Here is a 21363-nt window from a genome sequence, read left to right on the forward strand (position 1 = left end):
TTGCCGTCAAAATATGGTGGATGTGCAATTGAGCCCGAGGCACGATCCATCCTAAGGTATATTAGATCTTACTGAGTATGTCCAGCAACCTGCTCTGATGCCAATTGAAAATACCTGTAGGATATCTATATATATATGCCTGGAGAATGTTAAACAAGCTAATTTGAATTTTTTGCAATAAATAATGATCAACCTTTGAAGCAGGATTGATATGAGTTATCAATCCTGAGATGTGCAAAGCTTAAAATAAACGAACACGCAGAGAATTATTTTACGTGGTAAAACCCCACCTCTGGGGAAAATCCACGGGACTCCTCAGTCCAACTCAAATCCACTATAGAACGATGATTACAAGAAGTACACACACACTTATCCTAGACTCATTCTAGATAATGTTTACCGACTTCTTCATAACTCAACTTCTGTCACGGGATGATCTTCGACACTCCTTATGTTGAACGCAATGCTGGTCACGATTGCTTCAAGCTCGCCGGAGGAAAACTGCCACCACAGTCTTTGTGCCCTCAATCGTATGAGTCACCGATATGCATATGAATGCAATATGAAAGATGAATGAATTCAATTAATCACCAAGCAAACAAAGCACTTGATGATTTACCAACCAAAACTAAGTATGGCAGCTTTTCCAAAATATATGCAATATTGACTAATACAAACAGACGTTGGAAAGCTCTTCATATAACAAGAAGGCCAAATCAATATCACATATTCAATACACGTCCAAAACCAATATAACACTAAGACTTGGCCAATTGAATATTCAATACACTTCCAAGACAAATATAACACTAAGACCTATTAAACTAAAACTCTTTGAACCTGGTGCAATATGATCTCCTCAATGAGACGCCACACCAAGGCCAAACACTTATCAGATTAACAATATAAATTATGATTCAATAAAAATACAAAGTCTAATTCATTAAGGACTCTTAAAGATGTCACCAACCGACTCATATTTTAATTTCAATTACAAAGACTCAAAACAAAACTTCAACTATAAGTCCTATCATGAATGCATGATATGTCATGATTTACCTGTTGTCAAGTTTCTCATATGGTCAGGTTATGCTTCAAAGATCCAGAATGAATGTGTTGCGCCAAAGCTTCCAGTAAAACAAGTTCACACACTAATTCTCAACCTATGCTAGAGTCTAGGAAATGACAATACAATTTTCATACTAACAATAATGAAAAACATTAATTGGAATTTGGGATCTGAGAATGAAATGAACCATCTCTTTTTAAAGCTTATGGTTACTACAACGATGTAGGAGCTCATCAAATACCTTAATCTTACTCATTTCAGCAGAGTTTTTTAATTAATCAGATGTAGGATTCTTAATCTTCTCTTTGTAGCCATGAAAAAAAGAGGAGCAATTATCTTTTTTTCCTTTTGGATTGGATTCTTGATTTTTGGGATGATGTGGGTGTGCATCAGATCCATCATTCTGAGGAGCATAAATGAGGGAGGACCAACTCCACCGTCTTCCCCAATACCATCAGTTGATGATGAAGATGTGGAATCACAGCTGAGCCTGAGTGGGTCAATTGCCACACCAGACAGAAGAGAAGAAAATGAATTTGATGAGATCTACCCGAGCCCAGAAGCTGCTCTTCTGCATGATGTCCCTATCCCACCACCATCTCCCATGGAACAGTGAGTGCCCAAGGAGAAGCCTAAATCCAGATTCAAACCACGCATCATCTCATGTGCCAATGTCATGACCATGAGCTTTTTGTGCAAACTATTGTTCTATTATGGTATTAGTTTGACTCTAAACCTCCAATTTTCTATCCTTTGCTTAATTCATGTCACACTTATGAGACTTAAAAACAATGTTTGAGTGGTTTGCTTTCTATTCTACCCGAATGTTATTTTTAGCTACAGTGATTTTCTCATTTGAAAGAAATATTGTTTGAGTTGCTCTCTCTCTCTCTCTCTCTCTCTCTCTCTCTCTCTCTCTCTCTCTCTCACACACACACACACACACATACACATTGGTTTTCTTCTTCTTCTTAGACTTTGGTGGTGGTTTAGGCTGGACAAATTCATTAAGAATGATTCTCTCTCTCTCTCACTGTGTCTGTCTGTGATCAGTGAGTGTCTGTTTGATTGAGCTTTTTGAATGACGGAGGGGTATAAATAAAGAAGGAAGTGCAGGTGGGTGGGAGAAAGAGTGGGAAGGAATTCCTACGTAAAACCCTAGGTAAACCCTAAAATTGTGAGACTGTTTTGTACAGCTAGTTTCAACAAACCCTGTCATGTAATCACGTCTCCGCGTCTGTGCTCTTGATTAATATTTGCTACTCATGTCTGCGTCTGCGTCTGTGCGCAACAAACCCTGACCGTTTTGTTGGCTTCTCCTCAAGTTGGCATTAAAAACCTCAAATTGTTTAATAAAATACTTTTTCAGGGGTGTATCTGTGGCTTTATATTGAGGTTTTCTAGTAGTGATGACCGATGAGTAATATGCATGTATAGAAGAGTCTGGAAGTGAGCCAGATCCAATTTTTGTATTTTTGGGAAACTTTCCATTTTTCTCTAAATTCAATATGGCCCCCTTTTTATCTGCTTTTGTTCAGTTCGTTTTGATGCATGTGGGCTATCTATCTTCGAGATTGGATTGACATGTCATAAAATGTTGTTACAATAATAGTGGCTTTTCTGGATGGGGGTATTTGTGGTATTATGATTTGAGAGCATTTCTCACATAAACACAATAGTCCAATGTCCAACGGTCCAACCACTGCAACTAAGTACCATATACATTGAGAGAACCGCAATTTTTTAATTTGATCTCAGTCTTCCTAATTAGATTTCATGCTTCAATGTATATGGTATTTAGTTGTAGTGATCGAGCTGATTTCTTTATAAATTCCATATTTGGGTCAACTGATCTGATAAATGTATCCAGTTTGTGTAAAATCACAAAAACAAAACAAAAGTAAAAAACAAAAAACAATGTACAATGTTGGATTTGTGATTTTCGATATGCAAATTTGTCATTGCTCACAATGTACATAACGTTATGGTCACAGACAAATTTTTTTACAGTTTACCTAAAAATAAATAAACAATTAAACTGGGAATAATACGAGCAATTTACCTGGAAATTGAGATTTATTTATTTATTTTTAATGCGGGGAGGAGACTTTGGATTCTATTTTTTATGTACGAGCAATTCAGAGAGATAGGGGTTTACACAAATATTCATTGGGTGCCTGGGTCCAGAATTAAAGCCCAATGGGGCTTGTGGAACATGCAGCCTATCTTTCCTCTTAGTTATGTCCTTAATTGCAAAAGGACCAATTGGCAATAATTTGCCAATAATGTCAAGGACGTTATTGACTTTTCACGTTTCATTTGCACATTTTTTTTCTTTTCTAAAGTTAGGAAGCGGATGGGGAAAAAAAACTCATACACATGAGTACCACAAAGACTTGAACTTAGGAGCACTTGAAAACGCACGAAAAACTTGAGTGAATCCAACCAACACCCTTTTCATTTGCATTCTCAATCTCTTAATTTTGTAACATATTGCAATAAAACTTCGGGGGTATATTCAATTGAGATTTTAATAGATTTTAATTACATGATTTATGGTAAATGGATTTCAATTGAGATTTTAATAGATTGTAATTACAAGATTAGGGTAATGGATTTTAGTAGGATTTGCAAACTTTACTAATGATTTTGAATTCACTTAGGGTAATGGATTAAAACTTGAGGTAAAGTTCATGACCTTTATAATTAAAAACCATAAAAATTAACTTTAAAGAAAAACATTGGAAAATGGGCTTTTTTGTTTATTTTATTTTATTTTATGTACTTCATTTTTTCTTTTCTAATATATTATATTCTAAGAGTTGTTTGTTACACATTACTTGGCCAGACTTAATGAAATCCAATCAAAACACAGTTAGGGCGTTGGTGGATTCATTCAACGACATGTCAACCCAATCTAAAACATAGCCCACAAGCAGCATAACGAACTCAACAAAAAGCAGATAAAAAGAGGCCCACATTGAATTTATGGAAAATGAAGACGGTGAGAGCTACCCGAGCGAAGCTGCTGTTGTTGTGCATGTCGTCGAGATCCCGCTACGATCTCCGATGGTACAATGAGTTCCCAAGGAGAAGATCAAGACCAAACTTTTTTGGTTTTTGGGTTTAAGCAATTTAGAGCAATACTTCTCATATTTATTCTTTTTTGACAATTTTTCATTTTCTGTAAAAATTCAGTGTGGGCTGCTTTTGATGTGCTTTTGGTGGGAATAAGGCCAGGGTCCTCATTGTAATTTTCATTTTCAACCACAACTGCTCCCCAGCCTGCTTAAATTCTGGAAAAAAAAAAAAATTTCTACATCAGATTGATCATGAGATCCTCAAACCGATCTACACCAACATGACGTATCCAACATAAGTTAATATTCTAAAAAGTGATAATAATAATAATCACGTATTTTCTTCTTTCTCATCTTCTAACTACTAATTCGTACAGACATGTGGCAGACATCTTACTACAACAATATGATCCAGTATTGTTTGGAAGCCATATTCCTCAACAACCTGCATTACCTGGTTGAACCCTTTTCCATAAATTTCATCGGAACTGTTTTTCATACGTTTTGCTCTATATTGGTACAACTTTATTGTGAAATTAGGATGCTCTTCGATTTTGTCTGAGTAGTCGAAAACCCTAGAACAATACCATTGCCTATATTTGTGTGACGTTACTTCGCAAATACCTTCTTCTACCCATCTTTCCAGTTTAAAATCGCCAATTAGACCTACAATATGCACCATTATTGAGAAAAAAATAATAATAAAAATACCTAGAGATCATACTATATATTAGACGTTGCTTGGCTCTTGAGTATTGACCCATGAGCAGGAGCTAAGCATTGTCCTAATAATATTGCACCTGCAGGCATAAGTTTAAAACAAATTCTATTTTGTATTTTTTTTAAATGTATTTTTGTAGCGAATAATTAATGAAGCCTAAATCCAGTTTGAAACCTTTAAAGATCAACCATGCAAGCATCATCTCATGTGCCAATGTCATGCTCATGAGCAACCTGTAAGGAAGATAAAACTAGAGAGTTATTTAGATTTTAAATAAAATAATATGATTACTTTATAGACTACAAATGAATTAGAGAAATTAAATTATGCAACGGGGAATTTAGTGACGTACTTGGGCGATCCGAATCGAAGTAAAAGTCTAACTCTTTGGCCGCAGCAAAATAATGCTGCTAAAAGTTGCAGCTTGTTAACTTTGTTGGCTTTCTTCTCGACTTTAATTCTGTCTTCGTATTGTGTACATCTATTAATCTGATACAAAGGCATACAGGAAATATCTTTTATCACAAATATTTACTGTATATTTATGGGGATTAATACTTTATTAGAGAAAACGAAAATAATTAACTCCTAATAAAAATCTTACAGTCATGATAGGCGTGTAATTGTTGAATAGGCAACTGCCCGCAGCTAACATGAATATAAAAAACTTGATAAGTTTTTCGAATAAAATAAAAGCCAAACAAGTTATTATAAATTTACTAAATTTCATCTTGCTTTTATAGTAACCGAAGGAAGTTGAGGTTTCACTTCAAAACCAATTGGCAATGGTGGGAAGTAGCTCAACTCCTTATAAGTCCTTACTAGATTTCTCAACTTTTCAATGCGAGACTTTTTATCACATTCTCACAGTAACAAACAAATCCAGCAAATAAATTTGATATAGTTTTGGTGTGCACTTACCTATTGTCTCTGTCTTTTCGTTTTTAAATTTGATCATCTCATCTCTATCCACCAATAAAATAGGAATGTCTTCTTTCACTTGGAGATGTAAACTTTTATAAAATCTATGCACGTTTTCAAAAATAAGAAGCTTGCATTTCTCTGGATCCATGATAGTAATAGAATAGCAATCTGAGCAAAGATGCCGCCCATCAACCTCTACATATTTTATTTCTGGTTCCTGCATGATGTAGATAGGCAATTAACCAAGGAAAGAAAATTTCAAGTCCCAAATTATGGTTTGGTTTAGAGATAAGCAATCAGACAAGTTAAACGCCAATATTAATTAAATCCAAACAGGAAGAAGAAAAATAGAAACATGTTAATTGAAAAAGGAAAAAAACATGATTACTATGTGACAACTATGAGGAATAAAATGTGTTTTCACAAACCTGAAATCTATGGCAAGCATGGCACCGCAGAGTCCCATCCTCGAAATGTTCCGCACAACCTCTTTGGCCCCAAAATTTATTGAGTAACACGACTCGATTTTTTTATGATAAAAAGAAAAGAAAAAAGAGCCGCTTATTAGTTTAGAAGATAACCAAAAATGAAAAATTACTCACATTGTATCTACAATACAAACTAGCTAAATGCAAGTGTGTTTTTTGGACGAAATATAATTGCATTAACATGATGTGTCGCTAGGTTGCTTCTTAATTTTGTGGTCGATCCAGAGGGACTTGATCAACTCAATATTTTGTAAAAAGTACTTACAGGTGGATGAGGACCACAAATGTGACATTCTTCTCGATGGATATTGACTTTCTTTCTAGTGAATTCCTTCTTCATGACTTTAATTTAGACGAAGAGACATGCTAAGTTTGGATGAATGAACTTTGTATTATCAACGATTGACTTGAACAGGTGAACAAGCATGTGTTTTAGAGTGGAGAGCCACCTTTATATAGATGTGGGATACGAGGATTCCTGAAGAGATTGTACTTGTTTCTTTCTGTTGCGTACGGTACAAGAAAGCAAATTCCCATTTTGAAAAGGTTTTGGCGCAATCACTTAGGGTAACTTGTGGATCTTTATTAGGAAATCCAAAAAAAAAAGAAGGAAATTTCCCAAACAATTAAAGGCGGAATAACGTTAACTTTGGAAACAACTCATACAACAATTGGCATGTCTCCTCTCTCAATTGGCATGTTATGTTACCTTGCTCATGTTGTTCACACAAATTTTGGCCGAAACACATGTACATCTCCACAACAGAGGGAAGATTAGTCCAAGGTTTGTAGTTTCCGAGAGTTGTTCCTTTCAGTGTCTTTTCGTTAAGCAGATGAAAGGGGTTAGTTGTGATTGTGAACACTGCACCCATGCACGGGATTCCTCAGCCCCCATCCCTGCTAGCCATGCCAGTCAAAACGTATATGTTGATAACTACAGGTGCAGGAATCAAACCTAAAAGGTCATGTGCTAATCTACAGTCTAGAAGGTTGAAACTATTTTAGAATTAAACTTGGGATTTTGACAAAACTCAGAATTTCTAAATTGACATTAACCAATTCCCGTGTTTCGATTAAAATAAAAATAAAAACTTTAGAAATTCCGCTTGGTAAAAAACATGGAATTTGGAGATCATAAATCCCAACTTTAGATTCTATCTAAAAGTCATCATTTCTAAATTCCAAAAAGAGATTAAGTTTATTAAAAAATAAAAAACTTTACCAATAAATGTTAAATTCTGTATTATAAATCCGTCACCCAAACAAAAAACTTAAAAAATTCTAGAACATTAATTTCGGTCATTTTAAATTCCGTCATTTTAAAAATCATTTAACATAGCATGTAATAACCCAAATCAAAAATTCATAAATTAAGGAATATTTTATTTTGTGAAAAGACAATTTTGCCCTCGTAATATTTTATTAAGAAAAAGGTGACTTTTTGATCGAAAAGAAATTTGACAATTCCGCTTGTGCCATTGAGTAGAGCACGGTGAAACGAGTTCATAGACACGTAGTGGGCCTGAATCGGAGTTGTAACGAGAAAGTTATGGTCAAAAGAGACTCAGTGGCATAACCGTAAATATTTCGAAGTTGGATCTATAAAAACCAGCCAGCTCTCTCCTCTGGCCCGAAACTGTCCACCGCCTTCCAGAGCTTGCTGGCGCCGCCTCAGGGCACCACCGGCCACGGGAACCGTGGCGTTGGAACTGCCGTCGAGTCCCCTACCTTTCCTGACCCTTCCCCTGCCCGCCGACGACCTGTGCTGGCCGGAAACTGCGAAATAACGACGGGAACTCACCGAAATTTCAAGGCCGCTGATCTCCCTCATCCGGCCACCATTTCCGTCGACTCAGGTATGGATCTTGAACCTCTAAAGCTGTTCTAGCTGCCTGTTGGGTCGGATTAGATCGATTTGTAGTGTAGCCATCGGATTTTTGAGATTGAAGTTTCAGCTGATTTTCGACCTCCATTTTCGGCCACTTCCAGCCACTTTTTGGGGTAGGTCCAAGAACAAAAGTGGCTCCAAATATGGTGTTTTACCTAGGGTAGGAGTTTGGAGCCGTGATTTGAAGTTTTTCCGGCGAGCCAAAATCGCTTTAGACACCCATCGCTGCCGGCGCATGCTGGGGCGCGTGGGTGAGGGTGGTGCGGTGGCACTGTGTCTTGTTGCGATCCTTATGTTGTCACGAGCGCGTAGGATTTCGCGGATCTCAATTTGGATTCCGTTTGAGCCCCGAACGGATTTTCCATATTGTGCGCTTTCCAGGTTAATATTACCTAACCGTTGGATCGCGCTCAATTTCGGATATGTTGTTCCAAATAATTTCAGGACCGTGTAGGATTTGACGGATTGTGAATCGGAGTCCCGGATACTCCGAAATCGCGAAGCCTAGGGTTAGGGTTTGGAAACTGTATAATTTCACGATCGTGGTCAATCCGATCGTCAGTTTCAGACCAAACTTACAGGATATGGTTCCTTAAACGTGAGGAACTTAGAGGAACTCTCAGATTGGCCATTGGAGGTCGTGGACCCCACGGGGTTCCGTATCGACCAAGGTGGAAGTTTATCGCTTAGTAAAGTCTCCAGTCTTTTCAGACGATGTTAAACATCTAAAATGCCTAAGTGGGCAGAAAAATGACCTTAAAGTTAATGCACGCACTTTTAGAGTCGGGGTCAGGGTTTTACTTAAACATCTTATACCGAGCAGTTTTATTAATTAAACATTCATGATAGTTTACCCAGGCACCCGGGACTAGACAGGTCCACAGGAGAGACCGTCAGGATGTCTAGCGAGCTCGGACCAGGAGTGAGTGGACTTTCTTTCATAAATGATTTTATATAAATGAGTTTATAAAATGAGTTTTTATAAATAAGTTTATCTGAATAAATTTCATATTTGATCTTGAATAAGTTTTATGGAATGTTTTCCGAGTATGATTTATGCTGTAAAGTATTTTTATTCCTATGCTGCTTAGTTGAGCATGCTAAAAAGCGATAAAAAGTAGAGTTTGAGAATTTTACCAGAGGAAATAGCAGCATAATTTTAGACTTCAGTTATTGATCAGATTTTTCTAAAAATAGTTATTTTAAGACCACCATGTACCCGTTTTTGGTGATTACCCTCAAATGGACCGATGTCTACGGACATCCAGTCTATTTACAGTTCTGTCAGTGCACTTGACATTGCCTCACGAGTTTCGGGGACGCTCGGACCGTAAGTGCCAGGATTTGCGGCTCGGCAGACTTGGTGTCCCGAGACCTGCCAGAATTTGCGGCTCGGCTGACTTCGTGTCCCTGAGACCTGCCAGGATTGCGGATCAAGTTGACTACGGTCCCCTGAATCCTGCCAGAGCGGCTCGAGTTGACTTTGTGTCACCGAGACCTGCCAGCGGATCAGGCTGACTATAGTCCCCTGTATCCTGCCAGGATTTGAGGCTCGAATAGACTGTGTGTCGCCGAGACCTGCCAGGGGAATTGACGGAATTATAGGGGTACATCCGAGTGGTAGTTTTGATTAATTGCAGTGCTTTAATTCAAGTTTTGAGTACATTGCTTTATTGCCGGTTTGATTTCAGTACTTTTATACAAATTGGATTTCAATGCTTTCATGCAAGTTTTATTGCTCTTGAAAGCGATTGCATATATTTCTATAAATATGTAACTGCGTTGATTTTCATATGTTTCCAAGATAGTTTAGATATTCAGTTTTACTCAATTGTATTTGATTTCATTGTTTTTATGCGAGAAGTATCGAGTTCGAATATGATTTACATATAATGCCTTGAGTTTAGTATGCTTTAAATGCAGAATACGTGTTTAGATTTATTTCTTTATTTTTATACCGGGGGTTAATATATTCTTAGATATTTTATGAACCTTTATTTTTGGTCCACTCACACTTTCAACTGTTTTGCGCCCTCAGGCTGTAGCGTGCACAAGACATCCACCATCGGGCCATCGTGATTTCCGTGCCCTCTGATTAAAAAGTGTTGGTATGTAAAACAATTATGTGATCCGTAAGCTATCAAAATTGCTCTGATATATTGCCCTAGAGTGAGAATGGAACTTGTGGCATGTTTATTGAAGTGCTGGCTGTTGGTCGTTTGGACGATTATGCTCGTTTTGACAGGTGTAAGTTTTGGGATTGAACGAAATATATGGGAGACTCTGCCGAAATTTCGGTAGAAGTCAAAGTCAAACTTTAAGAAAAAGGGCAAATAGGTCTTTTGTGCCCGACATTTGCCAAGTGTCGGACACGCACATGGTTCGACTCGAATTCCAAAGCGGAATTTAATTCGGATCCTGTCATAGCATGACACATTGATATGTCTAAATAGCATTACTGATTTTAAAATAGGTGCACGTAGAATAAGAATGAGATGTTATGAAATATTGTTAGAGTCATCAGGTACTTGAAAATTTTGAATTTTGTTCTGCAATTCTGTTTCCCTTTCAAATTTGATCCGTTCCCATCTCAGTTTTGAGCATGCCCACTTGAAATTCGCTATTGATTTTTGTGGTTTTTAATTTTATGCTGTATGATCTGTTTAGCTATGCTTTGAAAATGTTAATGGTAGTTTGGACGATATGGTATGGCTTTAAATGATGAGTTCTTAGAGAAATTGTTCTTGTTTGCTGGTCTCATCTTCTACTAGTCCATTCTGTAGATGATAATTCATTTCATTTTTGTGATTAAATAGGCTGAAATTGAACAAACAATTATAGATAGAGGGATTATTTTTCTGTAATAATCGGCCGACTTCGGTAGTTTTGGTGATAGGATCATAGAGAAATTCTGCATCAGTAACCGGAGGAAGATGTACAGGGTTTATGAATTTGATTGTGATTTTCCAAGAAAGTTATTTGATTAAAAAAGATAGTTTCTTAATGACTGGAAAAGAAGTATTGGAGTTGAGAGGCTTGCTGGTATGAGGAGTGACTTGTATGCCTGTTCTTAATTTGCCAATTTGAGGATAGGGGGTATAGCAGCTCAGGTAGCTGAGTCACCATTTTTATGCAGCTAAGCAGGTTCGAGCATTTTTTTTGATACCATGACCAATGAGGTGCCTGGACCATCAGGTCAATGGATCCAGAAAAAAGCAACCTTAGTTGTTCCAAACATGGTTAAGAATGTACACAATCATGTCTCTGTACAGACAGGGGAGGAATTTTCCATGGAGTTTCTTCAGGATCGTTTTGCAGCGAGAAGAGGTCCTGCTGTGACTGATATGATTGAGAATTGTGAAAATAAGGTTGGATTAAATTATAATCAGAATTATCAGCTGGGGTATCAGGATCTTACTGGTATTCTGGGGTTAAGGAGGATGGACTCTGAGGTGCATCTGATACGTCTGATTTTGTATCGGCGAAAGGGTTGTGTAAATAGGTTGAAAACGATGTTTGTGTTGACAAGTTAAGCAGATGCATCAGGAGGAAGTTGATAGCGGACATGTGAAGTTGATGGTTCAATTTGGCTGTACCAGACAAAAGACTTCTGGAGAGAGGCGCAGATCCTTTCAAATCTTCATCAACCAAATGTGGTTGCATTCTATGGGGTAGTACCTGATGGAGCTGGTGGTACGTTGGCAACTGTTACTGAATTCATGGTCAGTGGGTCACTTAGGCATGCGCTACTTAAGACAGATAGGTAATTTTGCTATCATTTCTTTGTTGTATTTGTTTCTTACAGTTTTTTCTGCATATCTTTGAACATGGGGATTCATTATGCAGATCGCTTGACCGTCATAGAAAGCTTATAATTGCAATGGATGCAGCTTTCGGCATGGAATACTTGCATTTAAAGAATATTTCTTGATTTGAAGTGCAACAATCTGCTAGTCAACTTGAGGGATCCTCAACGACCTATATGTAAGGTAAATTGGATTTAAACCAAGTTTTGTATTCAAGGGTTGACATAAATGCACTTCATAGGAAAGCATTTTGTTTTTTAGTCTTGACACAATTTCACAGACCTTGAAATGCCTTGAAAGAACTGAAAATTTTATCAAAACCATATAGAGTAGTATAGAGCATTTCAATGCCAACAGTTTCCCTGATCATGAAATTGGGGAGATCCAGTGGGGGCTTTCTTTTCCCTCATATGGAGGCTGGAAAGTCATAATTATACATACCTGTATCCTTTGTGGATCCTTTTATGTGCAAGTTCAGCCAAATATCACGTTTCTATTATAAAAATCTCACATAGCCAATCCTTCACGCAATCTGTCTCACCCCACACCAAATTCAAGGACGAATTCAATCACTTCTCTTGCTCTTGTAAATCCTCGCCTTCTTTGATTGGGTTCAATTTTAAGTATTGTTCATGTTGATCTGATTATTGTTGTGAATTTGATCGAGTTTGGTTCTTGTTGAATTGGGTTGTTAATAGATTCTTGGGTATTTTTTTTTTTAAACCTGAAATTTAATGCCTTTTTTGTTTTTCTTAATCTGTTGATGATCTGAATCGGAATAGTGGTAGAGTTATGGCTAGGGTTTGGATGGGATTTGGGGGTTTATATGTGAGTTTAGACAATTGATCTTGATCAGGTAAAGATTGTTATTTTGACCATATTGATCCCTACTTGGTGCAATGCTCAATTTCTGTTTAATTATGCTTAATTTCCTTTGGATTTTAGGTTTGGAGATGGCTTTGGATTGCTGTCTATTTGATTCTTATTTGGGTTTCTGGTTTAGTTTTTTTGGTAACTTGTGCAATTTTGACATTGTTTTTGTATATCAAAAGGGCTGGATGGGTGTAAGCACCTGTAGAATATCTGAACGGCATTAGAATCAGTGTAAGATATTTAGGTGGTGATGTGAGCTAATCTTCTTTCATGATCTGATCATACTTGTATGCATGTATGTATCCTGCTTTGGGGTAAATGGGGTTTATGGAAGTATCTTTTGGGACATTTTCTCAGCAGCTCTTTTCATGGTTTTTGAAATTTATTTCGAAAATTAATGTGGTCTGAGGCATGTATTCAACATGCTCTTTCTAATATTATTGCCTCTATCTGTGGCTGAATAACACAATGATTGGATTGGATTGGATTGGATTATGATGTTGTGAACATGGCATCACTTCTGGCTTGTGGTATAACTGCAGGTCTTAGCCTCATTGGAGATCTGTGGGCCTGATAAGTAGTCGTTATATATTTAATCAAGTTCTGTACTGCTGTCGATTTGCTGCATTATTTATCTCACATTTTGGAGCATTTGTGATTTCTATTAGAGTGGTTGCATTGTGATTTCTATTTAAGTCAAGTAAAGATTCAGTATTTCTCTGTTGGTAACGCTATAGAGATCAGAAGCTCCAGTAGGGAATTTATTTAGAGCTGTGCGTCTTGGTAAGTGTATATGTGGTTCAGTGATTCTTTATAGGAGCTGACTGTTCTTCTTTTTTTGTTGGTATTAGGCTGACGTTGTACATTCTCTTAGAAACTTAAAACTTGGTTGGGATTTTCTTGTATATATTCCTAGCTATCTAGATTTTGAGTAGTTTCTTTTATCATGCTCATTTTCTGGTAATTACCATGAGTTGTGCCGATACGCCAGGAGAGTTCACCAAACCACTCGACCCTCTGGCATTGATCCATCTAGAGAACGAGAAAAACTCTCATGCAATGGGGATAGCACTTTTTGCTATCCCCGGCTAATAACGTAATGACATGTAGGATAACTTTTTCACATGTCATTGTGTTATTGGTCGGGGATAGCAAAATAGTGCTATCCCCGTTTCATGTAAGTTTTTTTCCTAGAGAACGAGCCTGGCAACACCCTGAGCACCAACGAGAATTTGGTGATGTTGTCAGTGCTGTTCATTCAGCCACAAATTGGACTAAGGGGGACTGAAACCTCAGACAAAAATTGGACTTATACCATTCATTATTATGGTGTTCACTTGGAGGATATGGTGTTTGACAATGATGCTTATGAATGAGATGTCATAAGGTTGAATATAAAATATATGAAAGTCCATTTTGAAGAATTACTGCAACTTACTAACGAATATATATATATATATATATATACATGATTTTTATAACTAACGATGACCAAAGTTCCAGGGCATGGATCCAAACTTTTTACCTTCCTGCTCATAAAAATAAAATAAGAGAAATCATTATTTTTCTGAAAACACGAGCTGAATCCTTAATTAGCTTGTTAGTTTTGCTTCATTGATGCATTTTTGCATTTGAGTTTTCATAAACCTATGCAACAAGGCTCTTCTCATCAATGGAACAACGCCGTGAAAGTAGAGGATTGAAATAATGACCGGTGATTTAGCATTTAATGCATCCAGCTAATCTCAACCGTTCAGTTGTAACAATAAGCTCTTTTATTCCAACATTAGGGGTTTTTCTGCACCGCCGAAGCCATTCTTCTTCACGCTTTTCAGTCGCTCGAAGTAGAAGAACGCTCTGAGTCTCTGATTCTCTGGTTCTCCTCGAGGTAAACCCAAACCCCATTTCGCTTTCCCGAGTGCAGCTATGCATTTTAGATTTGTTATGTTGTTTGTGGTTTTACTTAGACTGATGCGATAAGCTACCCTAGGCCTTTACGTTTTCTATCAGTCTCTGATACAGTGTAGGGTTATGCTCCCCTTTGAAAAGAAGTTTTAAAGATGTTATCTTTGTTTACTTAGTTTCCGAGCGGCAAGTTATTCCAAAGCCAGTCAATGTTGGGGTTTCAAGATTCTACTGAAGAATAAAATCCCCACATCTACTCTCTGTTTGTGTTTCGTTAGTCTGCTCTATCAAACTCAAATAGAGAATTATGGATCATGTTAACATTTTGCCTAGATTTTCATTTGCCATGAGACTTCTTTTAACATCTCAATTTCTTACTTCTCAGTTGCTTTGCCATGGATCATCCCGAAACCTTCTTTTATAGCTCCCTTCTTCCACAGCCGAACCAAGCCCTCAAGCAACAGCTAATTGTATATGCAACTAGGGAAATATTGGAGGGCCGCATCCCATACCCAGAACAACTTAGGCCCAGGATCTTAAGTGATGTCATACAATTGCTTGATCAGTATCCTTCATTAGGCCTGACCAGGCGTAGGTTTCAGCCCGAGGAGCCTGCAGTTTTGGTAGTCAGAGGCACCATTCCTATATTTTACACAAACAGAGTCTATAAAATTCCAGTTGAGATATGGGTGCCGCACAGCTATCCAACATCTCCGCCGAGGGCGTGCGTGACTCTGGATGACCAAAACGCAACAGCAATCAAGTTACGTCATCCATATGTCGATGCTAGAAGGGGAGGCCTCATAAATGTACCACATATGCTGGATTGGCACTCAGAAAGAACTCTTGTGGTTCTAGTAACCACCATGTGCGAGTGTTTTAGTCGAGACCCACCCGTACGGGCAGGGCCAGGGCCACCACCACTGCCACCATCGCCGCCGCAGCTGCAGCCACCTCATGTGCAAGAAAGGCAGAGGCAAGAGCTAGAGGAAGAGAGGCATAGGCAAGAGCAAGTGATGCATAGGCAGGAGGGAGGAAGACAACAAGCAGCGCAAGAGAGGCGGTCATCGAGCTTGTGGTATTCTCTGATGAGGCGTTTAGCATTTTTGTGCATAGTTTGTATGTTATTCAGCATTACGACTTGTTCATGGTCTACTTTTACACTTGCAGTTCTAGTCTTAGGTTTTGCTTTGTTGTGGTGATTTCTTATGTAATGATACTCGATATGTCAACAAAAATCACTTGATTGAATGCTAATTAGTTTTTCTGCAATTTGGCACTTGTGTGCTGCATTTCTGAGAATTGTGACTTGCAGAAATGCAGTTTAATTGTGACATGAGAATTGTGACTTGCGTGCTGCATCTCCAATTGAATGCTATTGTTCATACCAATCTTTCTCTTCAATGCATTCCATGTCACAAGGCCTTCTTGGTGAGAATATTAATTTTCTTTTCTCCAATTGGGAAGGGTTTTGCTTCTTTTGTTGTACTTGTTATAATCCATCGAGAACCTGGTCATATGTTTTGGGTCACAGTAACTGGTCATATTGTACTTGTTGCACATGCGTTTGGGCCAAAATTTGGGTGAACAACATGAGCAAGGTAACATAACATCATTAGTTTTCTTCTAAAACTTCAAGAAGTTCAGGTGTTCAATTCTTTTGTCGTCGATTCTAACCAACTAAACATTTCCCTTTTTAAATTACCTGAAGAAGTTGGAGTTGGAGAAGTTCATAACTCATCGAGTTCGTTTCTCCGAGATCAATAAGGCCTTTGACTACATGTTGAAGGGGGAGACCTTGCGGAGCATCATTAACATGGAAGAGTAAAAATTATAGCAGAGACTGGCCTTGATCATTCCTGTTTAACAAATTATAGCACAAACATACACAATGCATATATAAACTTTATAGAATGACAACAATGACAAAACATTGAAAAGATGCAGAAACCCAAACTCTAAAACAACTGAAGATTCCATTACCCAAACGAGAGCAAACCATATGCTGGGGGATTTGCAATTAGTGCATCAGCTTTAAAAGGGATGCCAGAATCCATATCAGGCTCTTTGCAAGCTGGAAGTAAAGAGTATATAATTTCCTTTATTTGATTACGTTGAAATTCGATATAAATAGAAGCTATATGATAATTAAATAAATCACGGGTTTCTGGTTTTAGGGAATAACTTCTTCTCATGTTTTTAATTAAATGATTTTAAAAAGTAATAAAAAGAAAAGGGCCCAATGTTTGTATCTTTGGATTAAACAATTTGAGAGAGGAGATATGCCAAATGTTGTATAAAGATCCACAAGTTATCCTAAGCGATTGCTCCAAAACCTTTTCAAAAGGGAAATTTGCTTTCTTGTACATCTAAACCCTAAACCCTAAACAGAAAGAAACAAGTACAATCTCTTCAGGAATCCTAGTATCCCACATCTATATAAAGGTGGCTCTCCACTCTAAAACACATGCTTGTTCACCTATTCAATTCAATCGTTGATAATACAAAGTTCATTCATCCAAACTCAACCTGTCTCTTTGCCTAAATTAAAGTCATGAACAAGGAATTCATTAGAAAGAAAGTCAATATTCATTGCGAAGAATGTCATATTTGTGGTCCTCATCCACCCTGTAAGAACTTTTTATCTTGCAGTGTTTTTTTTTTTTTATAACACTGATTTAATATTTTATTGCTTCTTTTAATTCTTTGGTTTCTCTAATTTCAGTTCCTGTTTAATTAGGATTAGACAAAATATTGAGTCGATCAAGTCCGTCTGGATCAACCACACATACACATCATGTTAATGCAATTATATTTCGTCCAAAAAACACACCTGCGTTTAGCTAGTTTGTATTGTAGATACATTGTGAGTAATTTTTTTTTTCTTTTCATTTTTGGTTATCTTCTAAACTAATAAGCGGCTCTTTTTTCTTTTCTTTTTATCATAAAGAATCGAGTCGTGTTACTCAATAAATTTTGGGGCCAAAGAGGTTGCGCCGAGGATGGGATCATGGGACTCTGCGGTGCTATGCTTGCCATAGATTTAAGGTTTGTGAAAACACATTTTATTCCTCATAATTTTCACTTACAAATCATGTTTTTTTCCTTTTTCAATTAATATGTTTCTATTTTTCTTGTTGTTGTTTGGATTTAATTAATATTGGCGTTTAACTTGTCTGATTGCCTATCTCTAAACCAAACCATAATTTGGGACTTGAAATTTTCTTTCCTTGGTTAATTGCCTCTCTACATCATGCAGGAACCAGAAATAAAATATGTAGAGGTTGATGGGCGGCAACTTTGCTCATATTGCTATTCTATTACTATCATGGATCCAGAGGAATGCGAACTTCTTATTTTTGAAAACGTGCGTAGATTTTATGCAAGTTTAGATCTCAATGTGGATGAAGGCATTCCTATTTTATTAGTGGATAGAGATGAGATGATCAAATTTAAAAACGAAAAGACAGAGACGATACGTAAGTGCACACCAAAACCATATCAAATTTATTTGCTGGATCTGTTTGTTACTGTGAGAATGTGATAAAAAGTTTCACATTGGAAAATTGAGAAACCTAGCAAGGACTTATAAGGAGTTGAGCTACTTCCCACCATTACCAATCGGTTTTGGGCATGGCCATATTCAACTATTGCACGCCTATCATGACAGTAAGATTTTCGTTAGGAGTTAATTATTTTTGTTTTCTCTAATAAAGTATTAATCCCCCATAAATATACAGTAAATATTTGTGATAAAAGATATTTCCTGTATGCCTTTGTATCAGATTAATAGATGTACAAAATACGAGGACAGAATTAAAGTCGAGGAGAAAGCCAACAAAGTTGTTAAAGCTGCAACTTTTGGCAGCATTATTTTGCTGCGGCCAAAGAGAGATGATTAGACTTTTACTTCAATTCCGATGGCCCGAGTACGTCACTAAGGGGTTTTAATTAGCATCATTCCCCGTTGCATAATTTAATTTCTCTAATTCATTTGTAGTCTATAAAGTAATCATATTATTCTATTTAAAATCTAAATAACTCTATAGTTTTATCTTCCTTACAGTGTGCCCATGGGCATGGCATTGGCACATGAGATGATGCATGCATGGTTGAGCTTTCAAGGTTTGAATCTGGATTTAGGCTTCATTAATTATTCGCAACCAAAAATTAAAAAAAAATTAAAAAAAGTACAAAATAGAATTTGAATCTGGATTTAGGTACTATTATTATTATTTTTCTCAATAATGGTGCATATTGTAGGTCTAATTCGGCAGAGTCTCTCCTGTATTTTGACTAAACTCAAATTTTTTTCCACCTGTCAAACAAACGAATAAATCCACACCAACTGCCAGAATAGGGTAACTAAATATTCACCAGTTCTGGTTATCTAAACCAACCAGATATCAGAGCAGTTACTAATTATTTACAAGACTTTAAGTAATTTACAATAAATTCTACATCTTGGAAGTAGCGTGGGAGCTAGGAGTAGGCCTGGTGGTGGATTCCTGTGCACTCGACTGCCTGGGGGCGTAAAACATTTGAAAATGTGAGTGGACCAAAATAAAGTTCTGGAAAACTGTACATGAACATAATAACCCCACTGTAAAAACATAATATTCATAAAAACTGAATATTTAACTGCACTTGAATTATGATAAGTCCAAACAGTTATATCTATTTACGCGGATGTAAAAGCTGCTCGATATTAAGAAACTCAAGTAAAATCACTGAAATCAATATATGCAGAATTGCATTGAAATTCCTCTAAAGTTACCATTTGGGTGTACCCTTTTAATTCCGTCAATTCCTGGTATCCGTCAATTCCCCTGGCAAGTCTCGGCGACACAAAGTGTATCCGAGCCGCAAACTGGCAGGATTCAGGAGACCGTAGTCAGCCTGATCCGCAATTCCTGGCAGGATTCAGGAGACCGTAGTCAGCCTGATCCGCAATCCTGGCACTCACGGTCCAGGTGTCCCCAAAACTCATGAGGCAACTGTCAAGTGCTCTGACTGAACTGTAAGTAAACTGGATGTCCGTAGACATCATCATATCCGAAGGCAACATAAACCGAAGGCTACCTGGATGTCCGTAGACATCGTCTTATTTGACGGCAACCTGTTTCTGTAACTGGGTACCCACAGTGGTTTAAGAAAATATAAACTGCTGAGAAAATGTAATATAAAAATATAATAATATTTCTGAAAGATCTGATGAGTAACTGAATCTGTAATCAATCTATAACTGTGCTGCCCTTTTATCTGATAGAAAACTCAAACTCTGTTTTCTATAATTCATGGTGGTCTAAACATAATTATCTGATAATTCTCTGAAATCTGATAATTTAACTGTAGTCGTAATGCTACTGCTATTTTGTTATATAAAGCTCAAGGTCTGCTGCTAATATAACCTCAATAATGTATATAACTCAAAGTATTTAGCAGTATAAAACATGCCCAAGACTTGCAAGAATACTTATTCAAGATCAAATAATGCAATTCATTTGCATAAAATCATTTATAAAAGAAAGGTCCACTCACAGCTGGTCCGAGCTAGCTGGACCTCTTGAAGGTCCCTCCTGGGGTACAGTTTGGCCCCTGATGCCAACATGATGTGCTAAAGTCAGCCCAATTGTTCCAGTCCCACAGCATACATCAAATAGCAAGGTATCAGGACCCAACTCAGCCCAATCCCCTGCAAGAGAGTATAGCTTCTCTGCAGCAAGGGTATTGACCTGGAAAAATGCTGTTTGTGATATGCAGAACCGAAGATTTCTTATATAGTCATGAATTTTTTTGCTTCTATAACATTGTCGGTGGCCTGCATTTCAGAACTATCTTCTCCTTTTGAAATGGATAATGAGCGCAATGGAGCATCAGCCGGTGCTGCCTTTGATATTCCTCGGTGATCCTGTATAACTAAAGCTGTTAGAGGCAATATGGCGAACTGGCAGTAGCTCCTCTGCAATATTGGCCTCAAAATTTTCAGCATTAGAGGCCATGCCTGGTCTCCTACCTTCTCGAACCGTCAGTTGACGCCAGAATCCAATATTCTTAAATCTGTTCCAAACTGGTAAACTTGAATGTTGCAGAAACTCCTGAAAGATAGAGGCATATTTGCAAGAAATTCTGGAAACGATTGGGCAGTCAAAAGGTTCTTCAACTGCTGTAACACCCTCCCTAAAATTCTGAGCATAAACCCCACAGTTATTTTTCTCTGTAGAGAATATCCAACTGAAAATTCACACCTGTTACGATATCCGTTTACAACTGGGGATGCTAGTATACCCTCTAAACTGCATGGAAGACCACCTATCTCCCTAGACTTGAGAATCCATTCTGAAAGTGGAATACCATCAGGACAAACTTTGCGAGCATTTCTAGTAAGTCCTTTGAGAATCTGCATAAGAGAGTTCTTCTTATGCTCCAACTGATCACCATAAGGCATATGAGCCAGGGGAGTCACTACTTTGCGGGCACTTCGTCCACTAGTCCCATTGCTATCCTCAGCCCTATTTGCCAGCACAGAGTCTTCCACATTCTCCCCATCCAAAACTTGCAACCTTGTCTTAACTGTATCGAGGGGCATTGTGATTAGGGCTGACATGC

At 37.5% G+C, this 21363-nt stretch overlaps 2 protein-coding genes across 2 annotated transcripts; one reads left to right on the plus strand and one right to left on the minus strand.

The window, feature by feature from the left end:
- The first annotated feature begins 12096 nt into the window (after positions 1 to 12096).
- On the plus strand, positions 12097 to 16102 carry LOC117613401 (protein ELC-like). The gene is made up of 3 exons (XM_034342009.1): positions 12097 to 12159; positions 14640 to 14737; positions 15140 to 16102. Exon 3 carries the CDS (start codon positions 15150 to 15152, stop codon positions 15954 to 15956), a length of 807 nt encoding a protein of 268 aa, XP_034197900.1. The 5' UTR covers positions 12097 to 12159; positions 14640 to 14737; positions 15140 to 15149; the 3' UTR covers positions 15957 to 16102.
- Positions 16103 to 18952: 2850 nt separating this feature from the next.
- LOC117613402 (zinc finger CCCH domain-containing protein 24-like) lies at positions 18953 to 21347 on the minus strand. The gene is made up of 2 exons (XM_034342010.1): positions 20296 to 21347; positions 18953 to 19278 (listed from the first exon to the last, which is right to left on the minus strand). Exon 1 carries the CDS (start codon positions 21341 to 21343, stop codon positions 20783 to 20785), a length of 561 nt encoding a protein of 186 aa, XP_034197901.1. The 5' UTR covers positions 21344 to 21347; the 3' UTR covers positions 18953 to 19278; positions 20296 to 20782.
- Positions 21348 to 21363: the final 16 nt, after the last annotated feature.

This window comes from Prunus dulcis, unplaced genomic scaffold (genome assembly GCF_902201215.1).
Source record: "Prunus dulcis unplaced genomic scaffold, ALMONDv2, whole genome shotgun sequence".
Classification (NCBI taxonomy): Eukaryota; Viridiplantae; Streptophyta; class Magnoliopsida; order Rosales; family Rosaceae; genus Prunus; species Prunus dulcis.